The sequence below is a fragment of the Festucalex cinctus genome, chromosome 18 (genome assembly GCF_051991245.1).
Source record: "Festucalex cinctus isolate MCC-2025b chromosome 18, RoL_Fcin_1.0, whole genome shotgun sequence".
In the NCBI taxonomy this organism is placed as follows: domain Eukaryota; kingdom Metazoa; phylum Chordata; class Actinopteri; order Syngnathiformes; family Syngnathidae; genus Festucalex; species Festucalex cinctus.
The window spans coordinates 18,487,206-18,513,654 of NC_135428.1; the positions used below are offsets into that span (position 1 = coordinate 18,487,206).

Here is a 26,449-nt window from a genome sequence, read left to right on the forward strand (position 1 = left end):
AGTTCTTCTTCCGAACATTTATTTCCCATAAGAAACCATTAAAATGAGAATAATCCGTTCCCAGGTCCCTATAAAACATAATTTTCTACTAAATAAGCCTTAAAACTACACAAAAATATACCTTATTTTATGTATAATAAATGTGCTATTGTATTGTAATTAAAGAAATAAATTATACTGTATAATAAAGTCGTTTTATTTTACTTTGTGATGGTAGTTCTTAAGGATAGTAGCAATGGTAGACTTACTTCATTCGCGAGCGTTTCACCGCGTAGAGTGTTTATGGAACGGTTGTCGCTCATTCGCACTTTCGTGCTCACCGGAGCGGAGGAGGCGTGTCCCTTGGTGACAAGGAAGTGGAGCACTTTAGCGAGTCAACAAAAAGTGAGCACCGCCAACTACTTTCACCTCTTTCCTGGGTCTAAACAGTCGTGGCACGATTTTCTCCCTTTTTGAGGTACGTGATGGTACTTTCGCTTTTTTTAGTGGCGCAAACTCCATTGACTACAATGCAAACGCGCCGCCGAATCGCCGTCCCTCGCTGGTAAGCATTACCCCGGGTTTTCACTGGATGCGGTTGCGGTGCGGTTGCAGTGCGGTCCGGCGACGCAAGCAATTAGATTCCATTCATTCGAATGGTGCAGTTTACACCGCTTGCGGGTGCGTTGCGTGTCGACTGCGGAAGGCCTGCGGCGTGCCGCAAGCCTTCCGCAAGGATAGCCTATTTTCTGACACGACGAGGAGAGGTAGGACTCAGACGCAGGATAAAGGTAGGCCACAAAGGCAGCAGGTTTATTTCCGGCCAACAGCCGTCTACTCTCAACTTGAGAGTAGAAAGGGGAATCAAAAAGTGGAGAACTAAAAACGCTCCACTGGGGGAGGAAAAAACAGGCAAAAGGTACAGGGGACAACAAAAGGCGCTCCGCTAGGGAGGAAACAAGGCTCAAGGCACAAGGGGTAACTAAGGGCGCTCCGCTGTGGAGAATAAGGCACAAAAATAAGGCAAAACAACAAGGCAACAGGAACAAGGACTCAAGGACTGTGGGACGCTTCCATGCACTGACTGTGACACTTCGGCACTGAGGGTAGAATGTGGGTGGCTTTTATTGTCAGTCTGATTGGTGGCAGGTGTTCGTAATCATGGGCGGGGACCGGTGATTATGGAGCGGCAGGAAGGGTAAGTGACCTGGAGTGATAGGAGAGTAAGGATTTTCACAATAATACAGGAAACATGGATAACAAAATAAAAGCATGGCCTGTCACGCAGATGGCGGCGTGACAGTACCCCCCCCTCAATGGCCGGCTCCTGACGGCCATCCGACCCATAGAGTCCAAAAACAAGGGCGGGCGGAAGGGGGCCCGGAGGTGGGAACACGGCCCACCCCTCCGTCCCAGACAAAAGGGCAGTCCAGGAGGGCGACCATGAAGCCAGACAAGGGGCCGTTCAGGATGTTCCCGATAGAAGAGTCCGCGGGCGGACTTGACGTGACTTGGCGAGGCGTAGCAGACGTGGCGTGGCAAGCTTGGCAGACTTGACGAGGCGTGGCAGGCTTGGCAAACGTGGCAGAATTGGCGTGACAGGCTTGGCAGACTTGGCGAAACGTGGCAGAATTGGCGTGACAGGCTTGGCAGACTTGGCGAAACGTGGCAGAATTGGCGTGACAGGCTTGGCAGACTTGGCGAAACGTGGTAGGCTTGGCAGGTGTGGCAGGCTTGGCTGACTTGGCGTGGCAGGCGTGGCAGACATGACGAGGCGTGGCAGGCTTGGCGTGGCCGGCTTTGGCGTGGACGGCTTTGGCGTGGACGGCTTTGGCGTGGACGGCTTTGGCGTGGACGGCTTTGGCTTGGTCGGCTTTGGCTTGGTCGGCGTGATGCAGAGACTTGGCGTGACCTGATGCAGAGACTTGGCGTGACATGATGCAGAGACTCGGTGTGGCTCAGGGTCTTGGAGATGCGCCCGGCGAGACTCGTCGGCTTGAGGCGGTGACTGGCGAGGTTCAGGAGCGAGAGACTCAAGGGTGACCAGGTTGACTGCGGCTGAGGATGCACTGGTCGCTGATTGGTCCAAAACGTGATCCCTACAATCTTTTCCCCAATCCAGTATATTCCCGGAGTTCCAGTCAATTCGGGGGTTGTGTTGACGTAGCCAAGGGTGTCCCAGAACCAAAGTGGGTGACGAAGCTTGGATTACGTGGAAACGGAGATTTTCGATATGTTGTCCAATTCGTACTTCCAGGGGTTCGGTGATGTGGGTGATGCTGAAGAGCTCCTTGCCATTCAGGGCTCTGGCCTGGATGATCCGGGGAAGGGGTTCGGTGGTGGCTCGTACTTGCTTAACGAGCCCCCAGTCCATGAGGCTCTCGTCGGAACCGGAGTCGATGAGTGCTGGCATGTCAATGGTCATAGCATGGTGGCGTATCTGGGCTTGCGTGATTCTTTGTGTCTTAGCAGGTCGGGGTGACGAGGAACTCACCGGTGCACCTCTTTTCATGGTGCAAGTTCCCACCAGATGACCAAGTTCACCACAGTAGAAGCAGCGGCCTTCTTGGCGGCGACGCTGTCGCTCCTCGGTGGTTAACTGGGCCCGACCAAGCTGCATGGGTTCCTCCTCGACGTTAGGCACTTCCCTTGGCGCTGGTCGGGGAGGCATGATGAGCTGTGGCATTTCTGTTTCCATTGGCGGTGAAAAGGGGGTTGGTTCCACCCTTCTATGGTGCCCGCTGGACTTGGTCAACTCTCGTCGGCGATGATCAGCACGAATCGCTAGGGAGATCAGAGCATCCAAGTTGGTTGGAAGGTCCACGGGAATCAGGAGTTCTTGTATGGCGGGTGAGAGTCCTTTCAGAAAGTGGTCCTGTAACGCTGTGGAGTTCCAGCCACTGTTTGTGGCCAAGGTGCGAAAGCGGATTGCGTAATCGCTGACGGGTTCTTTGCCTTGTTGGAGCCGGCTCAATGCTCGTGCCTTCTCTCGGTCATTGTTGTCGGGATCAAAGACCTGGCGCAAGGCGGCTTGAAAATCCTGTACATTTTGGCAGACCGGGGAGCCCCTGGCCCATTCCGCGGTTGCCCAGGTCTTGGCTCGTCCAGTCAGGTGGGACACCATGAAGGCTACCCGGGACCGAGCTGTGGAAAATGCCTGTGGTGAGTGTTCAAAATGGATGTCACACTCCGTGAGAAAAGTCTGACATTGTCCAGGTTCACCGGAGTATCGTTCTGGGGAGGCCAGTCTCAATCCTACCCCGGTGAATGACGTGGTCGGGACAGAGAGTTCGGGGAGGGGTAGCTGTCCGGTGGAGGCTGGAGCTCGACGCCGCGATTGGCTCACCAGTCCTTGGACCTGGCTCGACAGCTCCTTCAGCTCCGAAATCACGGCTTGCTGAACCTTTTCCTGGTTGGCAAGCCGGAGCTCAAGGCTCTGCAGCGCAGCCTCGACCTTTCCTGCTGGGTCCATGCTGGCCGAAGTGTACTGACACGACGAGGAGAGGTAGGACTCAGACGCAGGATAAAGGTAGGCCACAAAGGCAGCAGGTTTATTTCCGGCCAACAGCCGTCTACTCTCAACTTGAGAGTAGAAAGGGGAATCAAAAAGTGGAGAACTAAAAACGCTCCACTGGGGGAGGAAAAAACAGGCAAAAGGTACAGGGGACAACAAAAGGCGCTCCGCTAGGGAGGAAACAAGGCTCAAGGCACAAGGGGTAACTAAGGGCGCTCCGCTGTGGAGAATAAGGCACAAAAATAAGGCAAAACAACAAGGCAACAGGAACAAGGACTCAAGGACTGTGGGACGCTTCCATGCACTGACTGTGACACTTCGGCACTGAGGGTAGAATGTGGGTGGCTTTTATTGTCAGTCTGATTGGTGGCAGGTGTTCGTAATCATGGGCGGGGACCGGTGATTATGGAGCGGCAGGAAGGGTAAGTGACCTGGAGTGATAGGAGAGTAAGGATTTTCACAATAATACAGGAAACATGGATAACAAAATAAAAGCATGGCCTGTCACGCAGATGGCGGCGTGACATTTTCTATTTTTGCCGGACGCCGCAGCGGTAGGCCTCCGGCAAATGGCAAGCTAGCACAAAACACATCGAGCGGGACAGGAAGACCGAGGCAGTTTCAAAATAAATTTCCGGTTACCTTTCAGAATAAAATACTCGCCAGCTCCTATTTCGCAAGTTTTTCATCAAAACGTGACGTGGGCGTCGCCGGGCCATGTGCTCATTCACGGTTTAGACACCAGCGAACATGGACGAGGAGAGGTTTATATTGGAGGTGGAAAACCACAAAATAATATATGACACGGCACATTCCTTTTTATAAGGACTGTAATGTATTGTGAGTTTGATGTTCGCGATTGCTTGTTGTGCCCGTCTCGCTTGCCGTACTGAGCGGCAGCCGGACGCGGAAGACAGAAATAAAGAGTGGACCCGCACTGACCCGACTCTCGTTATTAATATACTTTACAAGGACAACCAAAAAAAGGATGCTGCATGGAATCTCATATCTTTCTGCTTCTCTGTTGAGCAGACTTTCTGTATGTTTGTCGTTGTGAAATGCCACATGATCGCGCGCGCGCGGTCCCGCGAGACACGTTGGGAAGTGGGCGGCGACGGAGCTGCCGGACCGCAGCTGTGCGGAGCCGGTGTGGATTGACAAAAAAATTGACCCGTCCGGAGCACGCAGTCAAGACGCACCGCACCGCAACCGCACCGCAACAGCATCCAGTGAAAACCCGGGGTTAGGCTTAACACTAGCCTGTGGTGGGGTCTTTTTCGGTCCCATAATAGCAAAAGTACACTCAAAATGTCTATCAAACACAAACCGCGTCCGCACTAAAAGAAAGGGGGTGACGAACTGGGACGCCGTGAGCGTGCGTCAGCTTCTCGTGGCCGCCACCGTGGTGCTGTTCGACCGCGTGGTTTGGTTCGTCCGCCGAAATGTAGTTCGTCAGCAGAGACTAAATTCTCGCGAATTTAATGTTCGTGAGGCGAAAAGTTCGTGAGCTCAAGCGTTCGTCAGCCGAGGTATCACTGTATATGATTTCCATGCGTGTGCCGCGCCAAGCAGAGCCTGACCGAACACAAGCACTCTAAGTAGTGCACGCGTCACAGTGAATTTCCGCCACCTAGTGGTGACAATAAATGTCATACTTTACGTTTTTACTACTGTACCAAGTTCGTTGAAGGGATCCACTTGAAAATTGGTCAGAAAAGCCTTAAGATGTTGATCGTGCCCCACACCGAATATTGTAACTTTTCGCCAAAGGGCGTGGCCGCTACGGTGCCGCAAAGTCTGATAATTTTTCGTGACAATAAAAGCTGCTTTAACTTGACCCAGATGATCCTCTCTTCTCAAAATTTCATACATTTGATGAGAGCCCAGCCCTTAAGACATCTACGAACTTATATTTCATCTTACTGATAGCGCCACCTAGTGGCAATTTTTTTTTTCTTACGATTTTTCTTTAATGTTTTTCTACAACCACGTTAGCTCATTTTCCGAACCATGTCAAACCCTGACGGAACTCAACATTTGTAACGTTTGGCAGTGTTCGCAGCTCAGTGGGAATCGAATCTTAAAGCTTGTTAAACTAGTCATTCTAGTATTTTCACTAAACATAAGCATGTCATTTTCAACACATTCAAATCCCCATAAGAGGCAGCTATATCCACATTTTGTTTTCCACTTTGCCATCTGTTTTTCCAGTTCCACAATTCCTTCTATCAATTCGGCCAGCTCTCAAGGTTGTCTCAGGCAATTTCATTACAGTCAATTAGCCTGGGGGAAAGTGTGAGATGGAAAAGTGTATGTTCCACTCATCAAGGGCGCAGCTGAAGAACTAACATGCATCTCTGTCCCCTGCATAGCAACCAGTGACAGCAGGAGTAAGCTGACTGACAGTGGAACCTCAAATTACACGCCTGTTTGGTTCCGTGAGTCGTTTGTAACCTGTAACATTCATAAATGGAGGTATTTCCCATTTACTGTAAATGAATGGATTATAGGGATGCATGATAATATCAGTGGCCGATAATTATCGGCAATTATCGACCAATTTGATATCATACAGTAAACCAGATAATAAAGAAATCCACCGATAATAATAGACATGCCACATTGGTACATCTGTTGTATTTGTGGCTCAAGTTGTGCCCATATCTTCAACTCCTCCTCTCTCCTATGGTAGCGTTGCACATTTTTGATGTCATGATGCGTGCAACCTCATATTGACAGACAGTGCATCCATGGTAACATGACAGTCGCCAGTGTGGGCTTTCTTTACTGTGTCTCCACAAAATGTTACCCTCACAGTTTTTTATTGCATTTTTTAAAACATGACAAAATCAAAATGAGTTACTGGTTGTCTTTGAAGCAGAGATATCAATAAAATCCTCTCCTCACCCTCTCTTTTGATTTGGTTTTCACGCCCCTAGTTCTATGGGTGTTCCAACCCTAATAATGCAAATGCTAAGCACAGTTTGAACACAGTTGCGTGGAAGATTGCTGAGTACGTGTGGTCAAGTTTGCAATCATTCGACTTATAGGGAGGACTCGAAAGTATATTTTTATTTAAGTTAATTTTGTAAACAATGGGGTATATGCCACGGAAGAGGCGGGACGGGATTTTGCACATCAGTTTATTTCCGGTCCGGGTTGCGAACGCGCAACTGAGGGGCACAAAATCGGAAGCACAAGTATTTTTGATGCAGCATACACATCGCAAACCAAACCGGAAACAAACTGTTGTGCAAAAAACAGTCCCGCCTCTTCTGTGGCATATACCCCATTATCGGCTTACTTATCGACATCGGCACTTTCTAAATTATTCGTTTATCGGTATCGGTTGAGAATAGTATTATCGTGAATCCCTGATGGATTATTATTTTTTTTTATTAACGGTGTCGTTAAAAATAAGTATAAATAATGCAATATAGAAATTAAAAACACACTATCATAACCAAATCATACATACCTATTTGTTCCTAATTAACTCAGGAAGGAGGGGAAAAAAAGGGGAGCAAGACTACAGCTCCTCGATTGAAAAAAAGTCTTCTTCCATAATAAAAATAAATAAATAAATAAATAACATGGGGATTTAAAAAAAAAATCTGTTCCTTTTCTAACACATTTCTTTACATATTGTTTTGCTTGCCTCGCTCACACTATCAGAAGCAAATGCTTTCTATTTACAGAAGGCAGTGCTGTTTTGGCGTCTGTATTATACGTTGGTGGGAACTTCCGCCTCTGGTCAACATGCATGGATGGCTATTTTGACGTGCCTAACTGTTCGTTGCTTTATAAAAGAGGCGCGACAATTAATTAACTCATTCAGTGCCATTGACGACTATACACGTCAAAGATAACATTTTAACTGGGCTGGCAGTGAATGAGTTAATAACATAAATATTGTAGACTAGAGGTGTGCAAAATTTCCGATTCTTAGATTATTCACGATTCGGCCGTGGAACAATCGAGAACGATTCACAAACGTCCAAATTCCGATTATATAAATATGCCAAGGGAAGCGAAACGAGCGAAAAGTACGCGGAACTGAAACGCAGTAGCGCGCGCGGTCTTCGGGACGCTTTTTGGGACGGACCGAGATTACACATCCACAACTCACGCCTCGAGATTCAAAACAACAACAAGCATGGCTGAGCTGACCAACCCACCTCTTCGTGGGATCAGACCTGCTCCGAAAGGCAAACAACTTGAGGCGGAAGTATCAGCTAGCTGGCTGCAGTGCGTCGGTTAGCGTTTTACAGGGCGCCGCGCAGTGATACGAACGAACGAACAGAAAAGTAGTGGCTGGCGATAATGGCGTCTGACTTTATTCAGAAAAGAGTATTGTGGTGGAAATGTATCACGCTTTTGAAAACAAAAAGTTTTTAGAAGAAAAACGCTTTATTTCCGAGACCCCAGCCAGCTTGGTGGACTATTTTCCTCTCGTCCAACGCCGAAGTCAGTGCTGATCGCACACACGGGAGGTGAGGATCAAATTGAGATTCATGTTAAAAAAGCCGAACGATCCCTTTAATGTTTACACGTTCATGTTTACACAAGTTAAAAAGCAGAAAAGCACTTGAGGGTTGTTTTTTTTGTACCTCTGAGAAACTTTAATGTTTACATGTTCATCTTTACACAACTTAAAAAGCAGGAAAGCACTTTTTTTTTTTTAGGCATTTGTATTGAAGTAGTAGTTCACATTGTCTTTCATTTATACCTCAGTGCACTTTTGAGTGGATAAAAATAATATATTTTTGCTCAATGCTATGTTTTATTCTGTTGAAGACTGAATATACTTAAAAGCTGTTGTTACAGAATGAGGACTTGAGTATTTTATTTACTGTTTTGAACTGTTAACTTGATACTGAAATAGTAGTTTATTTAGGCCTGAGAGGACTTTTGTACTATTTTTGTAACTAATGTACAAAACATTAAAAGCACCAAAATACATTGTTTTTTTTTCTGCTGCCTGGGGGGGAAATCAATAATCGTTTTATAATCGAATCGTAGCCTCTGAATCGTAATCGCAATCGAATCGTGAGGTGCCCCAAGATTCCCACCTCTATTGTAGACAGTATTTTCTGATTAAAATAAACAGATTTTCGGACTATTATTAGGCCACCAACGTCAGTGTGATTGGATGATTGAAGCTGTGGAGGCGGAATGTCCACATACATATGTAACGGATTCTATTGCGGAGGAGGGATACAACTATTTTTCAGTTTACAGCAGGGGTGTCCAAACCTTTTCCTCTGAGGGCCACATACAGAAAAATAGAAAGCTGCAAGGGCCACTTTGATTTTTTTTCAAGTTGTTTATTAACACATTCATTGCCAGACCAGCAAAAAATGCATCATTTGACATCTTTTTCCGTCAATGGCAGTGAATGAGTTAAATATGGTAAAAATCAATGACACAATTATAAATTGTTGATATTATGTGTAGTTACTTATTGAAAACTGCTAACAGTCAAGGCAAATAGTGACCCCTGTGTGCCACTATAATAGATATGCCTCTCCACTGAGAAGCAGCTGATCCCAACTTGACATTTTGAACCACAAGAACAATCGGTCGTCAACTGACCACACTTAAGAACCATTAATTTAATGTGATGTTTTCACAAATTGGACCTTGACACTAAGCAACAAGTGGATGAAACTATTTTTATTTCTGAAACTGAATTTTTAGCTGAAAATTTGTGTCTTTGTGTAGCTAGAAATGTTTAATCCACCCTCTTTTTTTTTTTTTTTTTTTTTTTTTAAAAAGCGTTGAAAAATTATTTTTAGTATTTGCCGCGGGCCGCCACTGGAATATTTGCACAAAAACAAAATATGAATGTCGTGAGTGTCATTTTTTTTTTTGTCACTTTTTTTACACAGCCTGTACTGTGGCTGTAATTGATTTAAATAATTGTTTTTATAAGGCCATGTTAAATAGAGTATTAATGTAACTGCAATGGATTCAATTCTTAATGTAAATATTCATATTTTTACTAATGTATTAAATTACAGCAAGAAGTTTCTACTATTTGCAGCACTGGTACTTTTGACTGTCTAAAATAGGTGCTGCATGAATTCCTCAAATGTATCGAAAATCGTTGTGAATCATGTATCGAATCGAATCGGGCCCTTGTGAATCGAATCGAATCGATCCTGAAAATCTGAATCAATACCCAGCCCTACTGCTCATATATTAGCAGTTCATCAGTATATTCAATCTTCAGCAAAATAAAAAGTCTGTCCTGAGTTACATAAATGTATAATTCAGTACCTAAGGCTCAATTGTATTTTCAAACTGTAAAAAAAAAAAAAAAAATGTGGCCCCTACTTACAAAGCTATTAACTTTACTACAGAGTAAATGCTTGGCACAGAATTGCTTCAAATGGCAAAACATAAAAGTGCTTTCAACAGTCCATTGCTACAAAAACCCAAACAACAGGCCACAAGTCAATTCAAACGTGCTTAGCGAGTGACTGTGAAATAGCATTGGATTGATTTGGTGTACCTGGGCTCCAACGCTTTGCAGCAGTGCTTGAAACCCCTCATTTATGCGGAACTCGAATTGTTCGTGAACATGGACATTCATAACTGGAGGTGACAATGTACTCTAAAGGAGAAAAACATTATTACGTCGAAATAACATGATGATCATTTCCCTGCACCAAAAAGTGTTGTTTGCCATACTGTGTGGTTAAAGGTGGTACCCGGGCAGGTTCTCAGCTGCTGCGACACCTTTTCAACCTCTAAGGAAAGGAATGCTGACTCTACCTTTAACCAGCTGGGACCGGTTGTTCAAAACTCGGTTTTAGCTTTAACCATTGATTAAGTAGATTTAACCGACTGTTAACTTTAACAGCACTGTTATCTTGCTGTTTAAAACTCTGTTAACTTTAAAGGTCTTTTAACTTTCTGTTAAAGTTAACACATATAATGGCTACCGCTAACTTTTTAACAGTGTGGTTAACTCTGTGTTCGTGGCTCATGCTGCCTTCATGATGCCCACTGAGCGCAAGAAAAAGAGAGTCTATCGAGGGCTTGACTTTGATGTTGGTAATTATTCTGATGACGAGTTAAGCACACGTTACCTCTTAGCATGAGTATCTGTACTTTTTACTCGTGTTGTTCCGATACCGATACTGGTATCGACAGAGGCGCCGATACTGTATTAAAACAGTGGTATCGGTATCGGTGACTACTCACAAGTAACATGCCGATACCATTAATTCTAACACTAATATAGGATTTTGGATGCAGCATCTTGTGTCTTGCTCGACATTCACTGATATGTGACATATTCACTGCATGCCGATCTAAGATATCCTATTGGCCCTTGAATGCTTTGAACCAATGGCAGGACAGCTTTTTCATGTTGAGGAACAAAAACCTTAGGTATCGGTATGGTATCGGTATCGGCCGATACTGCAAAGCTGGGTATCGGAATCGGTATCGGGGGCCAAAATAACTGTATTCGAACAACACTACTTTTTACTCAATATATTTTTAAAACAAGGTAATTACTTTTGTTTTTGAAACAATTCAATTACTTGTCCTGGAAGAAAAATCAGCCATCAAAGTTTCCTGGCTCCGCCAATCATATAAAGCCTTACACACGGTCCCGTACGTCCCAGCTTGTGATTGGCTCCTACGACACGCTATCACATGACATGCAGTTGCCTAGATTAGAACAAGCCGCAAATATGAGGGCAATGCACGCCGCCACTCCAGAGGATAATTTGAACTTGATAAGAATACTGCAGACTGCCAGTCAACAACATGAAAGAAGGTTCAATCATGTCAGCAAGGAGTGAATCAGCAACATGAGCGAGTGATACTCAACACTGCACTCAACGCAGGGCAAATCAGAGTCAACTGGCTGATGTATACCCATTTTTGCTCCATTAGCTAATATCATTCAAGTTGACGTAGGAGGAATCATCCGGTAAAAATACTTTTTATACTTCTACTAGTCCAGTACATTTCAGAGCCTGTACTTTTTTACTTTTACTTAAGTACGCAGTAATTATTTGAGTGAGTACTTTTGCCAAAGTAATTGTCTCAAGTAGAGAGTGTTATTAGTTTTCCCGTCTCTGGTGGCCACCAGATAATGTGACATCTTCCATCGTTTTCAGTTAAGTGATGATGAATAGATTTGTCTAGAATTTTGTATACGTTTACACTCAATAACCTATAGTGATAATCAGTTTTACCTCCAATGATTTTAATTGATATATGAACAATTTTTCAGCTATTATATACATTTCATATGGCTGAAAGTCATTTCTTCACATCGTGCATGAAATTAACACAATACAATATTTTAAATGTGCTAAGTTGCTTTTTTCAGAAGGCAGGTTAAAACTACTAGTAGATTCAGCTGCTCAATGTGGTTTTTTTTTATTGGTTTAATTCATTCCTTTTATATAAAATGATTGATGTTTACTGTAGTATTCAACAGGCTGTTTTTTTTTCTTCTTATTTTTAATATGGCTGGTAAGAATAGTAAGAACATCATAGGAGTTCATGAGCAATTGCATGAGTGGGTGCTTTCAAGCTGGTGTTGGCTTGTACAAGCATCTACAGGGCCAGTGTGTCTGTCAGCTTGATCAAGTGGCTCGAGTACATGCTTGGTCCATCCATCACAGTAACAGTGAAGAAATGTTTGTTAGTTGGAAGCAATTGAGTTATTAGTGGACAAAACAAGGACAAAGAGGGTTGACACCATCAGTCAACATATGACAGCCACTGTGACATGTGACTGACCATGACCTTGAAGGATCGACTGTCATCCTCTGCCCAAAGCAACAAAATCAAGCTTGACCACCACTCTTGCTAAACGACTGTTAGAGGATTTCACATCCTTCAACCTTGTGATGAATTTGATGCTAAAAATGGTCACGAAGTGTACTCCTCACAGAAATTCCAGTTTTGTGGTCGGAAATATTCAGGTCTAAAAATATTTAAAGGAGAGATGCTACTGTCTAACCAAGCTGCCCTGCTGCCACAATAAGGGCGAGGCAATAGAGAGAGACAATACCTACCCTATAAGGTGCCAAACCTCCCACCAGTTGAACAAAATGGGTAGGAAGTAATGGATGGCATGTACATTGTGACAGATGTCTTCATTTATCTGCACCCGCACCTCAAGGTCACAAAATGTGAATGGACCTAAATCAGACTGTAGTGGAGCTGATGTAGTTGCTTGACATCAGTGGCAACCAAACCGGAGATGAGCGTGACCTTGAGGATCATAATAATTAGTGATGGTGGAATCAAAGGCTGGTGATAAATTGGAAATTGGTGATGATATAGGTGGAATCGACACATGAAGTGTGATGCAATGCATAATGTGTATATGTCGTTGTTTAAATAATTGAATATTAGCTTAAACCAGTGCTTCTCAAATCGTGGAGCGGGCCCCCGCATGTGGGCGCGGGGCTCCATCAAGGGGGGCACATTTGTCCTCGGGGAACATGCTTTTTTATTTTTTTATTCTGATTTATTTTTTTTACTGTCCTAGAATAAAGTGCAATTGCACCTCCACTACATTAGGGGGCAGTGGCGCTCTCATTAAAGGCAGAGTGTGCGCAGGGAGCATTCGCTCGGTGGTGTCGGGGTTTTGTTTGCACTGAGCATGCGCACTTTGCACACAGCAAATAAAAAAATTCAGCAGAAATTATTTTATATATTTTTTTTTGCAGGTTAGTGTTTTTTTTTTTTTAATTGTGCTCCTGAGTTAATGTTGGTGATCAGTTTGAATGCATTATTATTTATTGATTTTATGTAATTTTATTTTTCCGTATCATATGGTTTGACATGGTCAGTCAAAAAATGTTTATAGTTTAATTAAGGATTTAATTTTATTTTTGAATTTCAGATGCACTTTAAATCTTTTCTGTTACAGTTAATAAAGCTATTCTATGTTGTAAGTTGGTCCATATTGCTTTCTTTTTTGATTCTCTTATACGTTAATACGGGTACAGTGTTATGCAGAGGTGTGCTTATAACAATTTTATAGACAAATGATACTATTTATAGTCGCGGTGGGAAGGGGGGGCGAGATGTTTTCTTCTTACTTCATGACAGAAAATAATTGAGAAGCACTGGCTTAAATTAATGTTATCAATATTAAATGGTACTTCATTAACTCTTTTACTGCCACTCGTCATCAAAAAACAAAAACAAAAAACAACCCCCACAGTAGCAGCCGATTCGAGCATTTTAACTCATCTTTCAAGGCAAACAGAATATTGTGTGCTTTTACTACATAAACATGGTGAGGACCAGATGAAAGATCGCATTACATTCATTCATTCATTAGAAAAAAGTATGTTTCTACCTTATTTTCCTTTCTGTAGTAATCACCATTTTAAAATAGGTCATTTGAGTGGCATTGGGCGGAAATTGAAAAGATATGGAGAAAACAATTTTTTTTGTGAAAAGATACATTTTCTCTACAACGGTGACCGTCTTTGACACTAATATTTTTTGTTGAGTGACACTGTGAATTAGGTTTAATGTGACAAATGATCATTCACGTCATCCTTGAAAACGTTCTATTTCATTAGATTTCATCAGATTCCGTCATACACCGGCAGCCCATTGAAAAGAGATACAATGCTGCCATCTGTTGGCCATAGTTAGTGTGTGTTTTTTGATTCCACAACACATTGACCAGGCAGCGCTCCACTTAGACGTTACACTGCCCATTTAACGTTTATGGCGGCATACGTCGTGATTTTACTAATCGTTATTTAACGTTTTTGGTGGTCAAAGAATTTTAATATGAAAGACAGTAGCTTTTCCCCTCCAAACAATTGTGACTGTCTATTTATGTCACGTTACTTTATTACATTACATTATTTATATATAAGAATGTGTCAACTGAAAACATTTTTCCAAAATAAATTCTTATGGATTATTAAATGGTTCTCATTTTGGCAGGAGTCTGTGAAGCTTTTCCACATTCTCGTTCTGCCCTGCTGCCTGATTCCGAAGACTGGTATAACTACTTACACCTTGGTACTGAAAATGTTTCACATAATTATAATAACTAAATAATATAACAATATGGCCAATAAATGTAAAGATAAAATGTACATTCTGAAATAAAACAACCTATCAGATTAAAAACTGATAACATGTATTTGCAAAGTAATTTTAAATCATGTATACATTACATGCTAGTAAGTGAAGGACTTTCCATCTTGTTTTTTTTTCAGGTTGTGATTGTGTGTAACTAAGACGGGTCATGATGTGGCATATTCAACTTTGAGCCGACCGTTTTGAAAATGGTGATTTAAAATGGGATTGAGGGATGGGAAAAATTGAATCCTAATATATTTGGCTTATTTGAACCCCCAGTAGTTCGTTGAGATTTTGTTTACAAACTGAATTGTTTGTGGACCAGAGTGTGACAACAGTGTGGTACGGAATGAATGGATGAATTTATCACACTACATCTGTGTGAACGCACACTCAAAATGGAGTAATTACAATTCGAAGCAATTTGTTCATTGTTTTATCCATAGTTATTGATGCATGCATTTACCTCTAATAGATTTTACATTTTCTTTCCACTTCAATCATAGCTTTCTTTTACTTCTAAATATAGTTATATGTGTGTCTGAAGTTTGTAGTATTTCGAGTGCACAACCCACTAACCCCTTTTCTGCAGGACACATTTCTCGTGGTGGTAGTCATGCATGCACACTTAAATTTCTTACTGTAAAAAAATGTGTAGGCTTGTTTCCATTTACAAGAGTGTCCAAAATAGTATTTAATTCCATTCTGCTATGATACACTTTGTTATTTCAAGAATATATGCAAAATCAAACAGGACAAGCATATTCTGAGTCAACAGATTTTTTTATTATCCACTTTACAGCACTGACGGAAGCTTCTTGAAATCCACTTAGACAGCTGCATGTAATTGGACTGCTGCCAGTGTACAGTATGCTCACAACCCATTTATTTTATTTTTGCCATGTTGCTTGTGAGAAAAAAAAAAAATCATGATATGACTTACACATCACACCACCTGCTCTACAGCTGGACCTAGTGTAATTGCATAAAATGACTTGTCATAACTACAGGACCTGCATTTATTGTAATCTTGTTGGTGATGATTCACCTTCATTTTGCCATAACTGACCCACTTGGCAAGTCTACTTTCTAATAAACCGATTGAGAAAGATGGGAACTTGTAACGAATGAGTAAGTTTACAAACGCTAAATCCCTTCGTCCCGCTAAAGTTTCTAAGGCGAAGTCTATGTGACAAGTTTTCCACCACCCTCTGTTTTCTCTTCCTAGGCTGAAACAGATTATGCATCCCATTTTTAATTGATCCCACTGGGAAGGGATTTTCACAGTTGGGGGAGAACTACTGTAGGTATACAATTGTAGCATCCCCGACTGTGTGATCTTTCAAGCAAATGTTGGTCTAAATTACTTTTGTGTAGATATGGCGCTGTAACAATGCATGGACAGTCAGTGAAAGTGTTGCACTGATGGAGTGGGCCACGTTTTATATCAGTGCTACTGGGTGGCCACATAGGACCGTACACTTCAAAACAATGACAGAAATGAAATTAAAAAATACATCCTCTTAATATATTTCATTTTTCGTAACGTTTCAATGCATGTGTAAAAATCCAGCCTTCAACAACAAAGGGCTTGAAAAAGGAAAAAAAGAAAAACAAAACACATACTGTGATCACCAGCCCAACTGCAAGGGGCTCTCATGCATAAAAAAACCCAAAAAAAAACATTTTTAGATTTTTTAGACTACCATTCAAGGATGGCACAAAATTTCTGAACCACAAATCATCATTAAGTGCAAGAACTCATTTTGTGCATTTTTTTTTTTTTTGTCAGTAAAATCAACTCACCCAAACTTAACTCACTCAAACTTTTAATATTATTGCGGTACTATGGTATGGTAAAATATACCAGATTGTTCTGTGGCAATTGCACAATAATGTTCAGTAACATTTCACCCCGCATATATGAACAAAGCACTTCCTGTGTGAGTACAGTCTGACAGTCTTTGTGCCTCGTCTGTGTGTGCCCTGCGATTGGCTGGCAACTGGCAATTGGCAATTGACATCTTTTTAACTAACTTCAAATAACTATGAATTCCTAGGAAATTACTATATCAATGAACTAAAAGATGCCACCATATTAGTTTAAACTTTTCCCAATTTTATGTTCACAAGAGTATGAAAACTTGGGGGATGGGGGTTGGGACTATTTTATTGTACATTTTATTTTATTGTACCTTTATTTACATATATAAAATGTGCAATTAATTTGAAAATAATCACGACTTATTTATTTAAGTCATGCGATTAATTATGATTAAAAATTCTATGAACTGCAAACCCTAATCAATATACACAAGTTCAAATTGAATCAATCATCATTTAACAATCGAATCGTAACCTCTGAATTGTAATCAAATCACTCCACCCCTAGTATCAACAGTGAGTGTGCGTTTCAACTATTGGTCAGATTGCAAAACAAGCAGCTCAAGATGAGCATTTATAATCAAAGGTCATCATATTGTATGTTTTGTGGCAGGTTTTTCTCTTATTTTGTGTATATTTTAAAACCAATTGTACAATGATTTTAGTCTCGACACTGTCATCTGAATTTTTCATGTATGAAGGTGTGTATCCGTCAAAAGCATATACATTATCTTTAGTGCAATGCTTTAAAGGTAACCTGTTCAGGGATTCCTTGATGACTTTGGAAATGAAGCAGAATAGATCGTTTTCTGTTGTTCTGTGAATCCCAGGCCACACTGGGATGCAGACACCCAATTACTGATTGATGTACACATTTGAATATCTGGAGAAAAGACACGAAGCACAAGGCCAGTATGTTAAACGACACAGAAGTTCAAACCAGAATCGCATACAACTTGGAGCATTCATAAAGTGAGATAAAAATTCTCTTGAACTCAGATGTAAAAATACTAATTTAGAATCTTAAAAAAAAGATATTCAGTGCAGTGGATTCAGTTTCACTACAATTTAAGATAATTTTAAATATTTAAATATACAGTCAAAACTCATTATAATACCAGAATCGGACATTCGACAATTTACAATTTAAGTTGACAGAATTAAACCGAAATGAGGAATCTAGTTTGTTTTCATCTTAATATTGGCACTTTTCTTTAAGGTTAGGTTTCTTGTTCCTCAGCCAGAAAAAAAGACCGGTGGTTCAGCATTCGTCGTTTCAGTCTGGCTCTGGGCTGTCCATTGCTTTTGTATGTCTGTCTCATTTCACAATTCATCAGCTGAGCTTGACTGTCAAGTGAGGCATCAGCTCCAGCGATCCATCAGGCCTGACATGCACACATTTTTCCACATTTGAGAGATGAGGTCCCAGCATTCTAATTCCATTTGCCCCATCACTGGGCTCAGCTATACTACAGGACACCCACCCCAACGTTATTGACCTTTACGTTTCTTTCATTTCATAAATTCCTCCAGATTTCAGGAAACATGAAATGTATCTGCAATTATTTTCTTTGCATTTAATCTTTAGATATTGATCTGTTTTGCCAAACATAGAAGCACCCAGCTTTGTTTACACAGAATAAGCATGCAACAAATTAATGTCCTGATTAATACATTACTCTTGCCTACCTGTCCTCAGCAACACTGTTGTCAAAATTATGAACTCCTCCCTTGAATCGGGCACTGTCAAAAATGCTTTAGCTGCAGAAGACCCTCACAACTTGGAGTTTTTAGCCATGTTAATATGCTAATCCCTCACCAAAAACATGACCAAAGTGGTGTTTTCCTCCATTCGCACCTTCTATGACAAATTCTAGGTCAGTCTGCTCTCCAAGCACCAGCCCCTCCCAACCCGTGAAAACAAGCGGGTGCTCACTCTATGACGTCATCAGGTGTGGACCCACCCCCACACCACTTATGCGGACTAAACAAATGCCCACTTACTCTGAGCCCTCCATGCTCGCAGGAGCATGATAAAAGTAGCCTTTATCAGTAAACATCCATCCATTCATTTTCTGTACCGCTTACTCCTCACAAGGGTCGCGGGGGTGCTGGCGCCTATCCCAGCCAGCTTTGGGCAGTAGGTGGGGGACACCCTGAACTGGTTGCCAGCCAACCGCAGTATCAGTAAACATTCTGTCCAAATGAATTAAAGTAATCAATTATCCTTCAAATTTGCAATGCCAAAGTGCAAGGACAATTGGCAGTCTTCCAAATCCCAGAAAGGTTGGTTGTTGACACTTGTGTGTAAACTACAAGTAAAACTTTTGCGCTGTTGAACATAACTGAGCGAATGGTATAGTGGTTCACAGGCTTGCCATGTAACCAGCAGGTCCCCAGTTCGTGACACACTCAGGGTTTTTTTCCCCCCTTTCTTCTTTCCTCTCTCATTTCCCCTCTCGTCCCCTCCTCCTCCACTACGATTTCTTGCGTCAATGAGACGTTTTGTTTCAAATGTTCATTGAAGAATTGATGGCTTGCGTGGCTATTCAGAGTGCTCGAACGCAGCGCTCCAGTAGCAGGTGGCTCGGATGAGAGGGGGCGCGGCAACCACACGGGGAGAGGCGGGGTTTTACTAAACCGGGTGTTTTTCTTCCCCGTTAGAAAAATAACCAGCAAAACACCTAATATTTCTTCCAAATTTCATTGCCATGGTGTCAAAGGTAAGATTGAATCATTATATACCTATCGTTAACTGTGGAAGGGTTTAAAAATATTGTGATCTTTAAAAACATTACCAGACTCCACCCATAACTCACAGTGTTAAGGTACACTGCTTTGTATTCTGCAGCTCTCATTACAATTTGAAGGTTACTATTCTCAAACACATGGGAGCACAGTTTACCTAAAGTCAGCCCAGTTGACTTGATCCTGGGTGTCATTGATGATATGGCATGTTGGAGTCAGGATACTGCTATAGAACTGCTCAATGACCTTTAGGGATGAGGCCAAGTCGAAGACTGGAAGGATGACAGAGAACTTCATTTGATTGCTTGTTGATCGCTAAGTCTGGCGAGCGGTTTAACGTTGACATCGTGTCCAGTGCCAGTTGAAGCACAGTGGAGGAACAAGGAGGATGTTGACAAGCTACACTAAATCTTCATCTCTGTCCGGAGGAGTCAGATGTTAAATAAGCTCCCATCAAGACGCAACTGGACTGAAACACCAATGTCTTTCTTTGTGGACTGGTGGAAGAAAAGTGTGGCTGCTGTCAGGAAAAGGTTGAACATTAGTGGGGCCAGTACACACCCCTTGCTTCACCTCACCTTTCGCAAGCAATGATGGAGAAAGTTCTCTGCCTACCGTTTTGCGTCAGCCTATTCCTGAGCTTCTCAGAGACATTGTTTTGTTATGCTTTTTTTTCTCCTGACACTGATGTCTTGTTCTTTGTGGAACTTGCCTCATTATTGTGTGTCTGTGTATGTCTGTCTTGTTTTGTTGAGTATGTTTAAAAATACATAGATTTAAATGTATATATTAATAATAACGTATAAAAAGTTCCATGTTTGACTTTGATAGAATGCATACTTTTCATTGTGCCCCTGTCCATTGAAAGAATATTGATTCAAGTAACTACCTAAAAATGAACACCATAATGCTTAAAACACCCTGGGTGACAGAATTATATACGGTCGCTCTATGTTCTACTTCTTTAGCTGAATCCTAGTATTTTACCAGGTTGTTTTTATTACTTTCTTTCTAGATGGCAGAGAAGATGAGTGATGATGTCTCATCATCGGCATTGGCATCATTGCTTTACTCCATCATCCTCCCGGCAGTCGATTTGCAGCCACCGAAGTGTGAAGCTCTATAATGATGGGGTATTGACCCGTTTGCTGTTTGGCAAAGAGGATGGAGGCAGGAAAAGATTGTTCCTGTTTTCCTTGCAGTATTCTGATGGCATTTGGGTGCTGTGGGTAGTCTATTGAAACTTGATTACTTGATAAAGGATAGACAGTATAACCATCAGTTGACATCTGCTTGACTATTTCTTACAGGAATTTTGATATGCCTTCAATATACATTTTAATTACCTAGTTAATCACACTTAACAGACATATTCAATATCTAGTGTGATTATCTATGGAGCCTGTAAATCAGGACGTAGTAACAGTTGTAAATATTTATCTCTGGGACTCGACACCATGGTGCAACCCTTTCCCTCTGACATCTCGCCTCATAAAAATGTAAATTGTATAAATATTAATGAGAAATTACATCAGTTATATTTATTTACTTCAGAACAGTCTTAGTTACAATTTTAAACGTCAAACTTGCAGGCACTGCTTTCCTTTTGCATACATGTCATGAAGAATCTGAAGTCAACTGTAATGTCAGTCAGCAATATCTTATTTCAAGATGTGTCACAGTCAGAGGAAAAACATTTTCCTTTTGTATTTATTTATTTTGTGAGCCCCCTCCGTAAGAGAATCATTTGACAATAATTGGACTGTAAAGACTATACTCAATTATCCAGCAAATATACCAGCCCCAGCTGGCTGTTTAAGCTAGCCTGCATTTAATCTCTGTATATAAACAACTAGCTCAATGTCAGTATAAATATTGGCTAAAATGTTGAGAAAACTTCAGATAAATTGGTGGAATGAATTGAGTATACCATAGTGTTGTCAATATATACTTGTTTTTCGTCACTCGGCCGCAAACACTAACACACAGGTCATAAATTCAAACCACCAAACATACAGAAAGTGTGTTTGATTCAGACAGTCAATTGTGAACAATGTAATTTTATACAAGTTTATTTTAGTTTGTCCTGTTTCAGCGACAACAAAACCTTACCTCAATCAATAGGAACAACCGTCATTTGCTTTCATAGTTGTTCAATTTCAACTGTAAGTAGGAAAAAATGTTGCTCCAAAAACTGTATGCATTAATTGTGCCATTGTTGTATGGCAACTGCCATAATAAGTAGCATCCAAAAGGGTGCGCTATCCATACAAAAAATACTTCTTTGACTTTTGGGGCTTTTGTGACATCCACAAACATGGAACGCGGCAACATGAACATCCGAGCGAGTCTAGTTTGCATATCCCAGAATGCATTTGCACAATGCATTTACAGTGTAGCAGTTGCATTGCTCATCTGAGCATTGCTTGAAAAATTCTGATTTTAGTGGATTGATTTTGGACGGCGGATTGATTTTGGACGGCGGATTAATGAATCGGGTACTATTCATTTTAATATGAAACTAACTCATCTCATATTTAACCTCTTTGGCCCACGGGCCGTACATTTGACACTCTTGTGTTAGAGGTTTATTGTTCCATTAAAAATATAAATAAATAAATAAGTAAATACAATAACATTCGGGGGCGGCACGGTAGTCGAGTGGTTAGCACGTCGGCTTCCCAGTTCTGAGGTCTCCGGTTCGAGTCCAGGCTCGGACCTTCCTGGGTGGAGTTTGCATGTTCTCCCCGTGTCCGCGTGGGTCTTCTCCGGGTACTCCGGTCTCCTCCCACATTCCAAAGACATGCATGGCAGGTTAATTGGGCGCTCCGAATTGTCCCTAGGTGTGCGTGTGAGTGTGGATGGTTGTTCGTCTCTGTGTGCCCTGCGATTGGTTGGCAACCAGTCCAGGGTGTCCCCCGCCTACTGCCCAGAGCCAGCTGAGATAGGCGCCAGCAGCCCCCGTGACCCTTGTGAGGAATAAGCGGTCAAGACAATGGATGGATGGACAATAACATTCGGCAGCACGTCAGTCTCCCAGTTCAGAGGACTCGGGTTCGAGTCCAGGCTCCGGCCTTCCTGGGTGGAGTTTGCATGTTCTCCCTGTGCCTGCGTGGGTCTTCTCCGGGTACTCCGGTCTCCTCCCACATTCCAAGGACATGCATGACAGGTTAATTGGGCGCTCTGAATTGTCCCGAGGCGTGCTTGTGAGTGTGAATGGTTGTTCGTCTGTGTGTGCCCTGCGATTGGCTGGCAACCAGTCCAGGGTGTACCCCGCCTACTGCCCAAAACCAGCTGAGGAAGGCTCCAGCACCCCCCGCGACCCTTGTGACGAATAAGCGGTCAAGAAAATGGATGGATGGATAAAATAAAATTCCAAGTGCAAATGTAGTACCCCAAAGTGGCCCTTCATAGTTGCTCGCAGCTCTAGTTATTGTAAAGGGTTTTGTCTCTGATATTTTAAGCTTAAAATGCCTTCTTAAAGGGAGCTTGTTCAAATGAGATCCATTTGTTTGTGGTAAACGTTAAGAGTTTTGCATAACAAAGTCAGATTTATTATTTATTTTGATTTTTTTTTTTTTTGGGGGGGGGGGGGATTTGTGAAAATGCCAAAAACAATCCACAACAGGCAATGGCTAATGAGTCACTTTGTCAGTATTGAACTAACTGTGCAGAATCTTCACAGTCAGTACTAATTAATACAGTTAAATATTGTATTTGTAGATAGTTTGATTGATAGATGGATCTGCAATCTGTCAAGAGGGATTACGATTCTTAAAAAAAGTCTAAGTTGAGTTGGAACAAGAGATTGTGTCTGCACTGCATTACGAGCCACAGCTATTCGATGACAAAATCGGGATTAAGACCAACGCACTCGGGGGAATAATCTCCAGCAGTATGTTCACTGGGTCACTGTGGAATCCTTGTTCACATGGGACTTATTCCCACGCATCTAAAAGCTCAAGATAATGTCTGTCCCTGGACACATTGTCATCTTTTGCAAGTGCACAGCCCTTCTCTCGCTGAGGATTTTGCTTTTTGTGCCTGCAGGCTTGCCAGTCCACAGTCAAGGCGATTCTCAATACGACAAAAAACTTATGGACAATATTACCGTCAGACAAGGAGAGACCGTCTTTCTCAGGTGAGTCACCACACTTTAAAAAAAAAAAAAAAAAAAAAAAAATCAATTTATTTTCTCAGTGGGATGCATAATTGAAATGCTGTCTGTCCTTACATGTTCATGCTTTAATGGATATTTTTTTTTTTCCAAAACCAGTCAATGCACACATGGCACACCGTTAACTTTTGTATGTTTTTCTGTAATAACAGCAAAAGTTACATTGTTATAATACTACGCGAGACAAGCAATTCTTTCTATAAGAGATTGCCAACGGTGACCTTTTCCCTCCTCTGTACCTTCAGAGGATTACTGGACATAAAGGGATTTATGCTGCTTTCAAATGCTCTCGGGAATATTAACATAAGCATAATCACTAGTCTTGTTCCAATACCGTCTTTTGGCCCCCGATACCGATACCATACCGATACTTAAGGTTTTTTTTCCTCAACATGAAAAAGCTGTCCTGCCATTGGCTCAGAGCTTTCAAGGGACAATAGGAATCTTAGATTGGCATGCAGTGAACATGTCACATATCAGGTAATGTCGTGCACGAGCAAGACACAAGATGGTGCATCCAAAATTCTATATTAGCGTTGGAATTAATGGTATCGGCATGTTACTTGTGAGTACTCACCGATACCGATACCACTGTTTTAATGCAGTATCGGCACCTCTGCCGATGCAGTATCGGTATCGGAACAACACTAATAATCACAGAAGATATTTCAGGTTGTCTTCTTTATTGGGTGTAAAACAAAATGGAGCTTCTTATATAATTTGAATATGTTGTGTTGTATACTCCAATGTTGATTGTAAATTATGCTGTATGTATACTGTGTGCTTGTGTCACGACGTGAAGAGGTAGGACCCAGACGCAGGATAAGGTAGGCCACAGAGGCAACAGGTTTTATTGCCGGGCAGCAGCAGTCTCCTCTCACACTGAGAGGAGAAAGGGGGAATCAAAAAGGTGGAGAACAAAAAGCACTCCACTAGGGAGGAAAAAACAGGCACAAGGCAAAAGGGGTAACAAAAGGCGCTCCACTGGAGGAAAAGGCACAAAAACAAGACAAGGCACAAAAGCAAGGCATAACAACAAGGCAACAGGAACAAGGACTCGAGGACTGTGGGACGCTTCCATGCACTAACTGTGTGTGACACTTCGGCCCAGAGGGGAGGAATCAGGTGGCTTTTATGTCCGGGTTGATTGGGAACAGGTGGTGGTGATCATGGGCGTGGACCGGTAATCAGTGAGCTGCAGGAAGGGTAAGTGACCTGGGGTGAGAGGAGAGTTAGGGTTTTCAAAGTAAAACAGGAAACATGGATAACAAAAACAAAAGCATGGGCCGTCACGCCGGTGGCGGCGTGACAGTACCCCCCCCCTCAAGGGCCGGCTCCTGACGGCCCTTCAATATCAAAAAGTCCAAAAAACAAGGGCGGGCGGAAGGGGGCACGGAGGTGGGAACACGGCCCACCCATCCGTCCCAGACAAAAAGCAGTTCAGGAGGGCGTCCTCGACGCCCGACAAGAGAGTCCCAGCGGGGCCAGTCAGGAGGGCGTCCTCGACGCCCGACAAGGAGCAGAGGTGGCGGCGGGGTGTTCGCTGCCAGATGAGGAGCAGGAGGCGGCCGCTGGCCGGGCGCCGCCGGAACTGGTGCAGGCGATGGCGGCCGCTGGCCGGGCGCCGCCGGAACTGGTGCAGGCGATGGCGGCCGCTGGCCGGGCGCCGCCGGAACTGGTGCAAGAGGAGGCGGCCGCTGGCTGGGCGCCGCCGGTCGAGGAACCGGAGGTGGCGGCCGCAATCCATGCGCCGCCTGACGAGGAACAGGAGGTGGCGGCCGCAATCCATGCGCCGCCTGACGAGGAACAGGAGGTGGCGGCCGCAATCCATGCGCCGCCTGACGAGGAACAGGAGGTGGCGGCCGCATTCCATGCGCCGCCTGACGAGGAACAGGAAGTAGCGGCCCAGGCGAAGCGGCCAGGGACTGCGGCGGCAGCGACCCAGGCGAAGCGGCCGGGGACTGCGGCGGCAGCGGCCCAGGCGAAGCGGCCGGGGGCTGCGGCGGCAGCGGCCCAGGCGAAGCGGCCGGGGGCTGCGGCGGCAGCGGCACAGGCGAAGCGGCCGGGGGCTGCGGCGGCAGCGGCACAGGCGAAGCGGCCGGGGGCTGCGGCGGCAGCGGCACAGGCGAAGCGGCCGGGGGCTGCGGCGGCAGCGGCACAGGCGAAGCGGCCGGGGGCTGCGGCGGCAGCGGCACAGGCGAAGCGGCCGGGGGCTGCGGCGGCAGCGGCACAGGCGAAGCGGCCGGGGGCTGCGGCGGCAGCGGCACAGGCGAAGCGGCCGGGGGCTGCGGCGGCAGCGGCACAGGCGAAGCGGCCGGGGGCTGCGGCGGCAGCGGCACAGGCGAAGCGGCCGGGGGCTGCGGCGGCAGCAGACGAGGTTCCGGAGCGAGAGGCTGCAGCAGACGAGGTTCAGGGGCGAGAGGCTGCAGCAGACGAGGTTCAGGAGCGAGAGGCTCCAGCAGACGAGGTTCAGGAGCGAGAGGCTCCAGCAGACGAGGTTCAGGAGCGAGAGGCTCCAGCAGACGAGGTTCAGGAGCGAGAGGCTCCAGCAGACGAGGTTCAGGAGCGAGAGGCTCCAGCAGACGAGGTTCAGGAGCGAGAGGCTCCAGCAGACGAGGTTCAGGAGCGAGAGGCTCCAGCAGACGAGGTTCAGGAGCGAGAGGCTCCAGCAGACGAGGTTCAGGAGCGAGAGGCTCCAGCAGACGAGGTTCAGGAGCGAGAGGCTCCAGCAGACGAGGTTCAGGAGCGAGAGGCTGCAGCAGACGAGGTTCAGGAGCGAGAGGTTGCAGCAGACGAGGTTCAGGAGCGAGAGGCTGCAGCAGACGAGGTTCAGGGGCGAGAGGTTGCAGCAGACGAGGTTCAGGGGCGAGAGGTTGCAGCAGACGAGGTTCAGGGGCGAGAGGTTGCAGCAGACGAGGTTCAGGGGCGAGAGGTTGCAGCAGACGAGGTTCAGGGGCGAGAAGCTCCAGCAGACGAGGTTCAGGAGCGAGAGGCTCCAGCAGACGAGGTTCAGGAGCGAGAGGCTCCAGCAGACGAGGTTCAGGAGCGAGAGG

At 44.0% G+C, this 26,449-nt stretch overlaps 1 protein-coding gene across 5 annotated transcripts in view; it reads left to right on the forward strand.

Moving 5' to 3' along the window:
• ntm (neurotrimin) overlaps positions 1–26,449 on the forward strand; it is a 106,351-nt gene that overhangs the window by 23,367 nt on the left and 56,535 nt on the right. For 4 of the 5 annotated variants that reach the window (XM_077505043.1, XM_077505044.1, XM_077505046.1 and 1 more), the window contains exon 1: positions 23,132–23,360. In XM_077505043.1, coding sequence (XP_077361169.1) covers positions 23,188–23,360 — 173 coding nt within the window. In that variant the 5' untranslated portion in view covers positions 23,132–23,187. Of the gene's footprint in view, positions 1–23,131; positions 23,361–26,449 lie in introns of those variants that run through there. The other variant, XM_077505045.1, reaches the window with a different exon arrangement.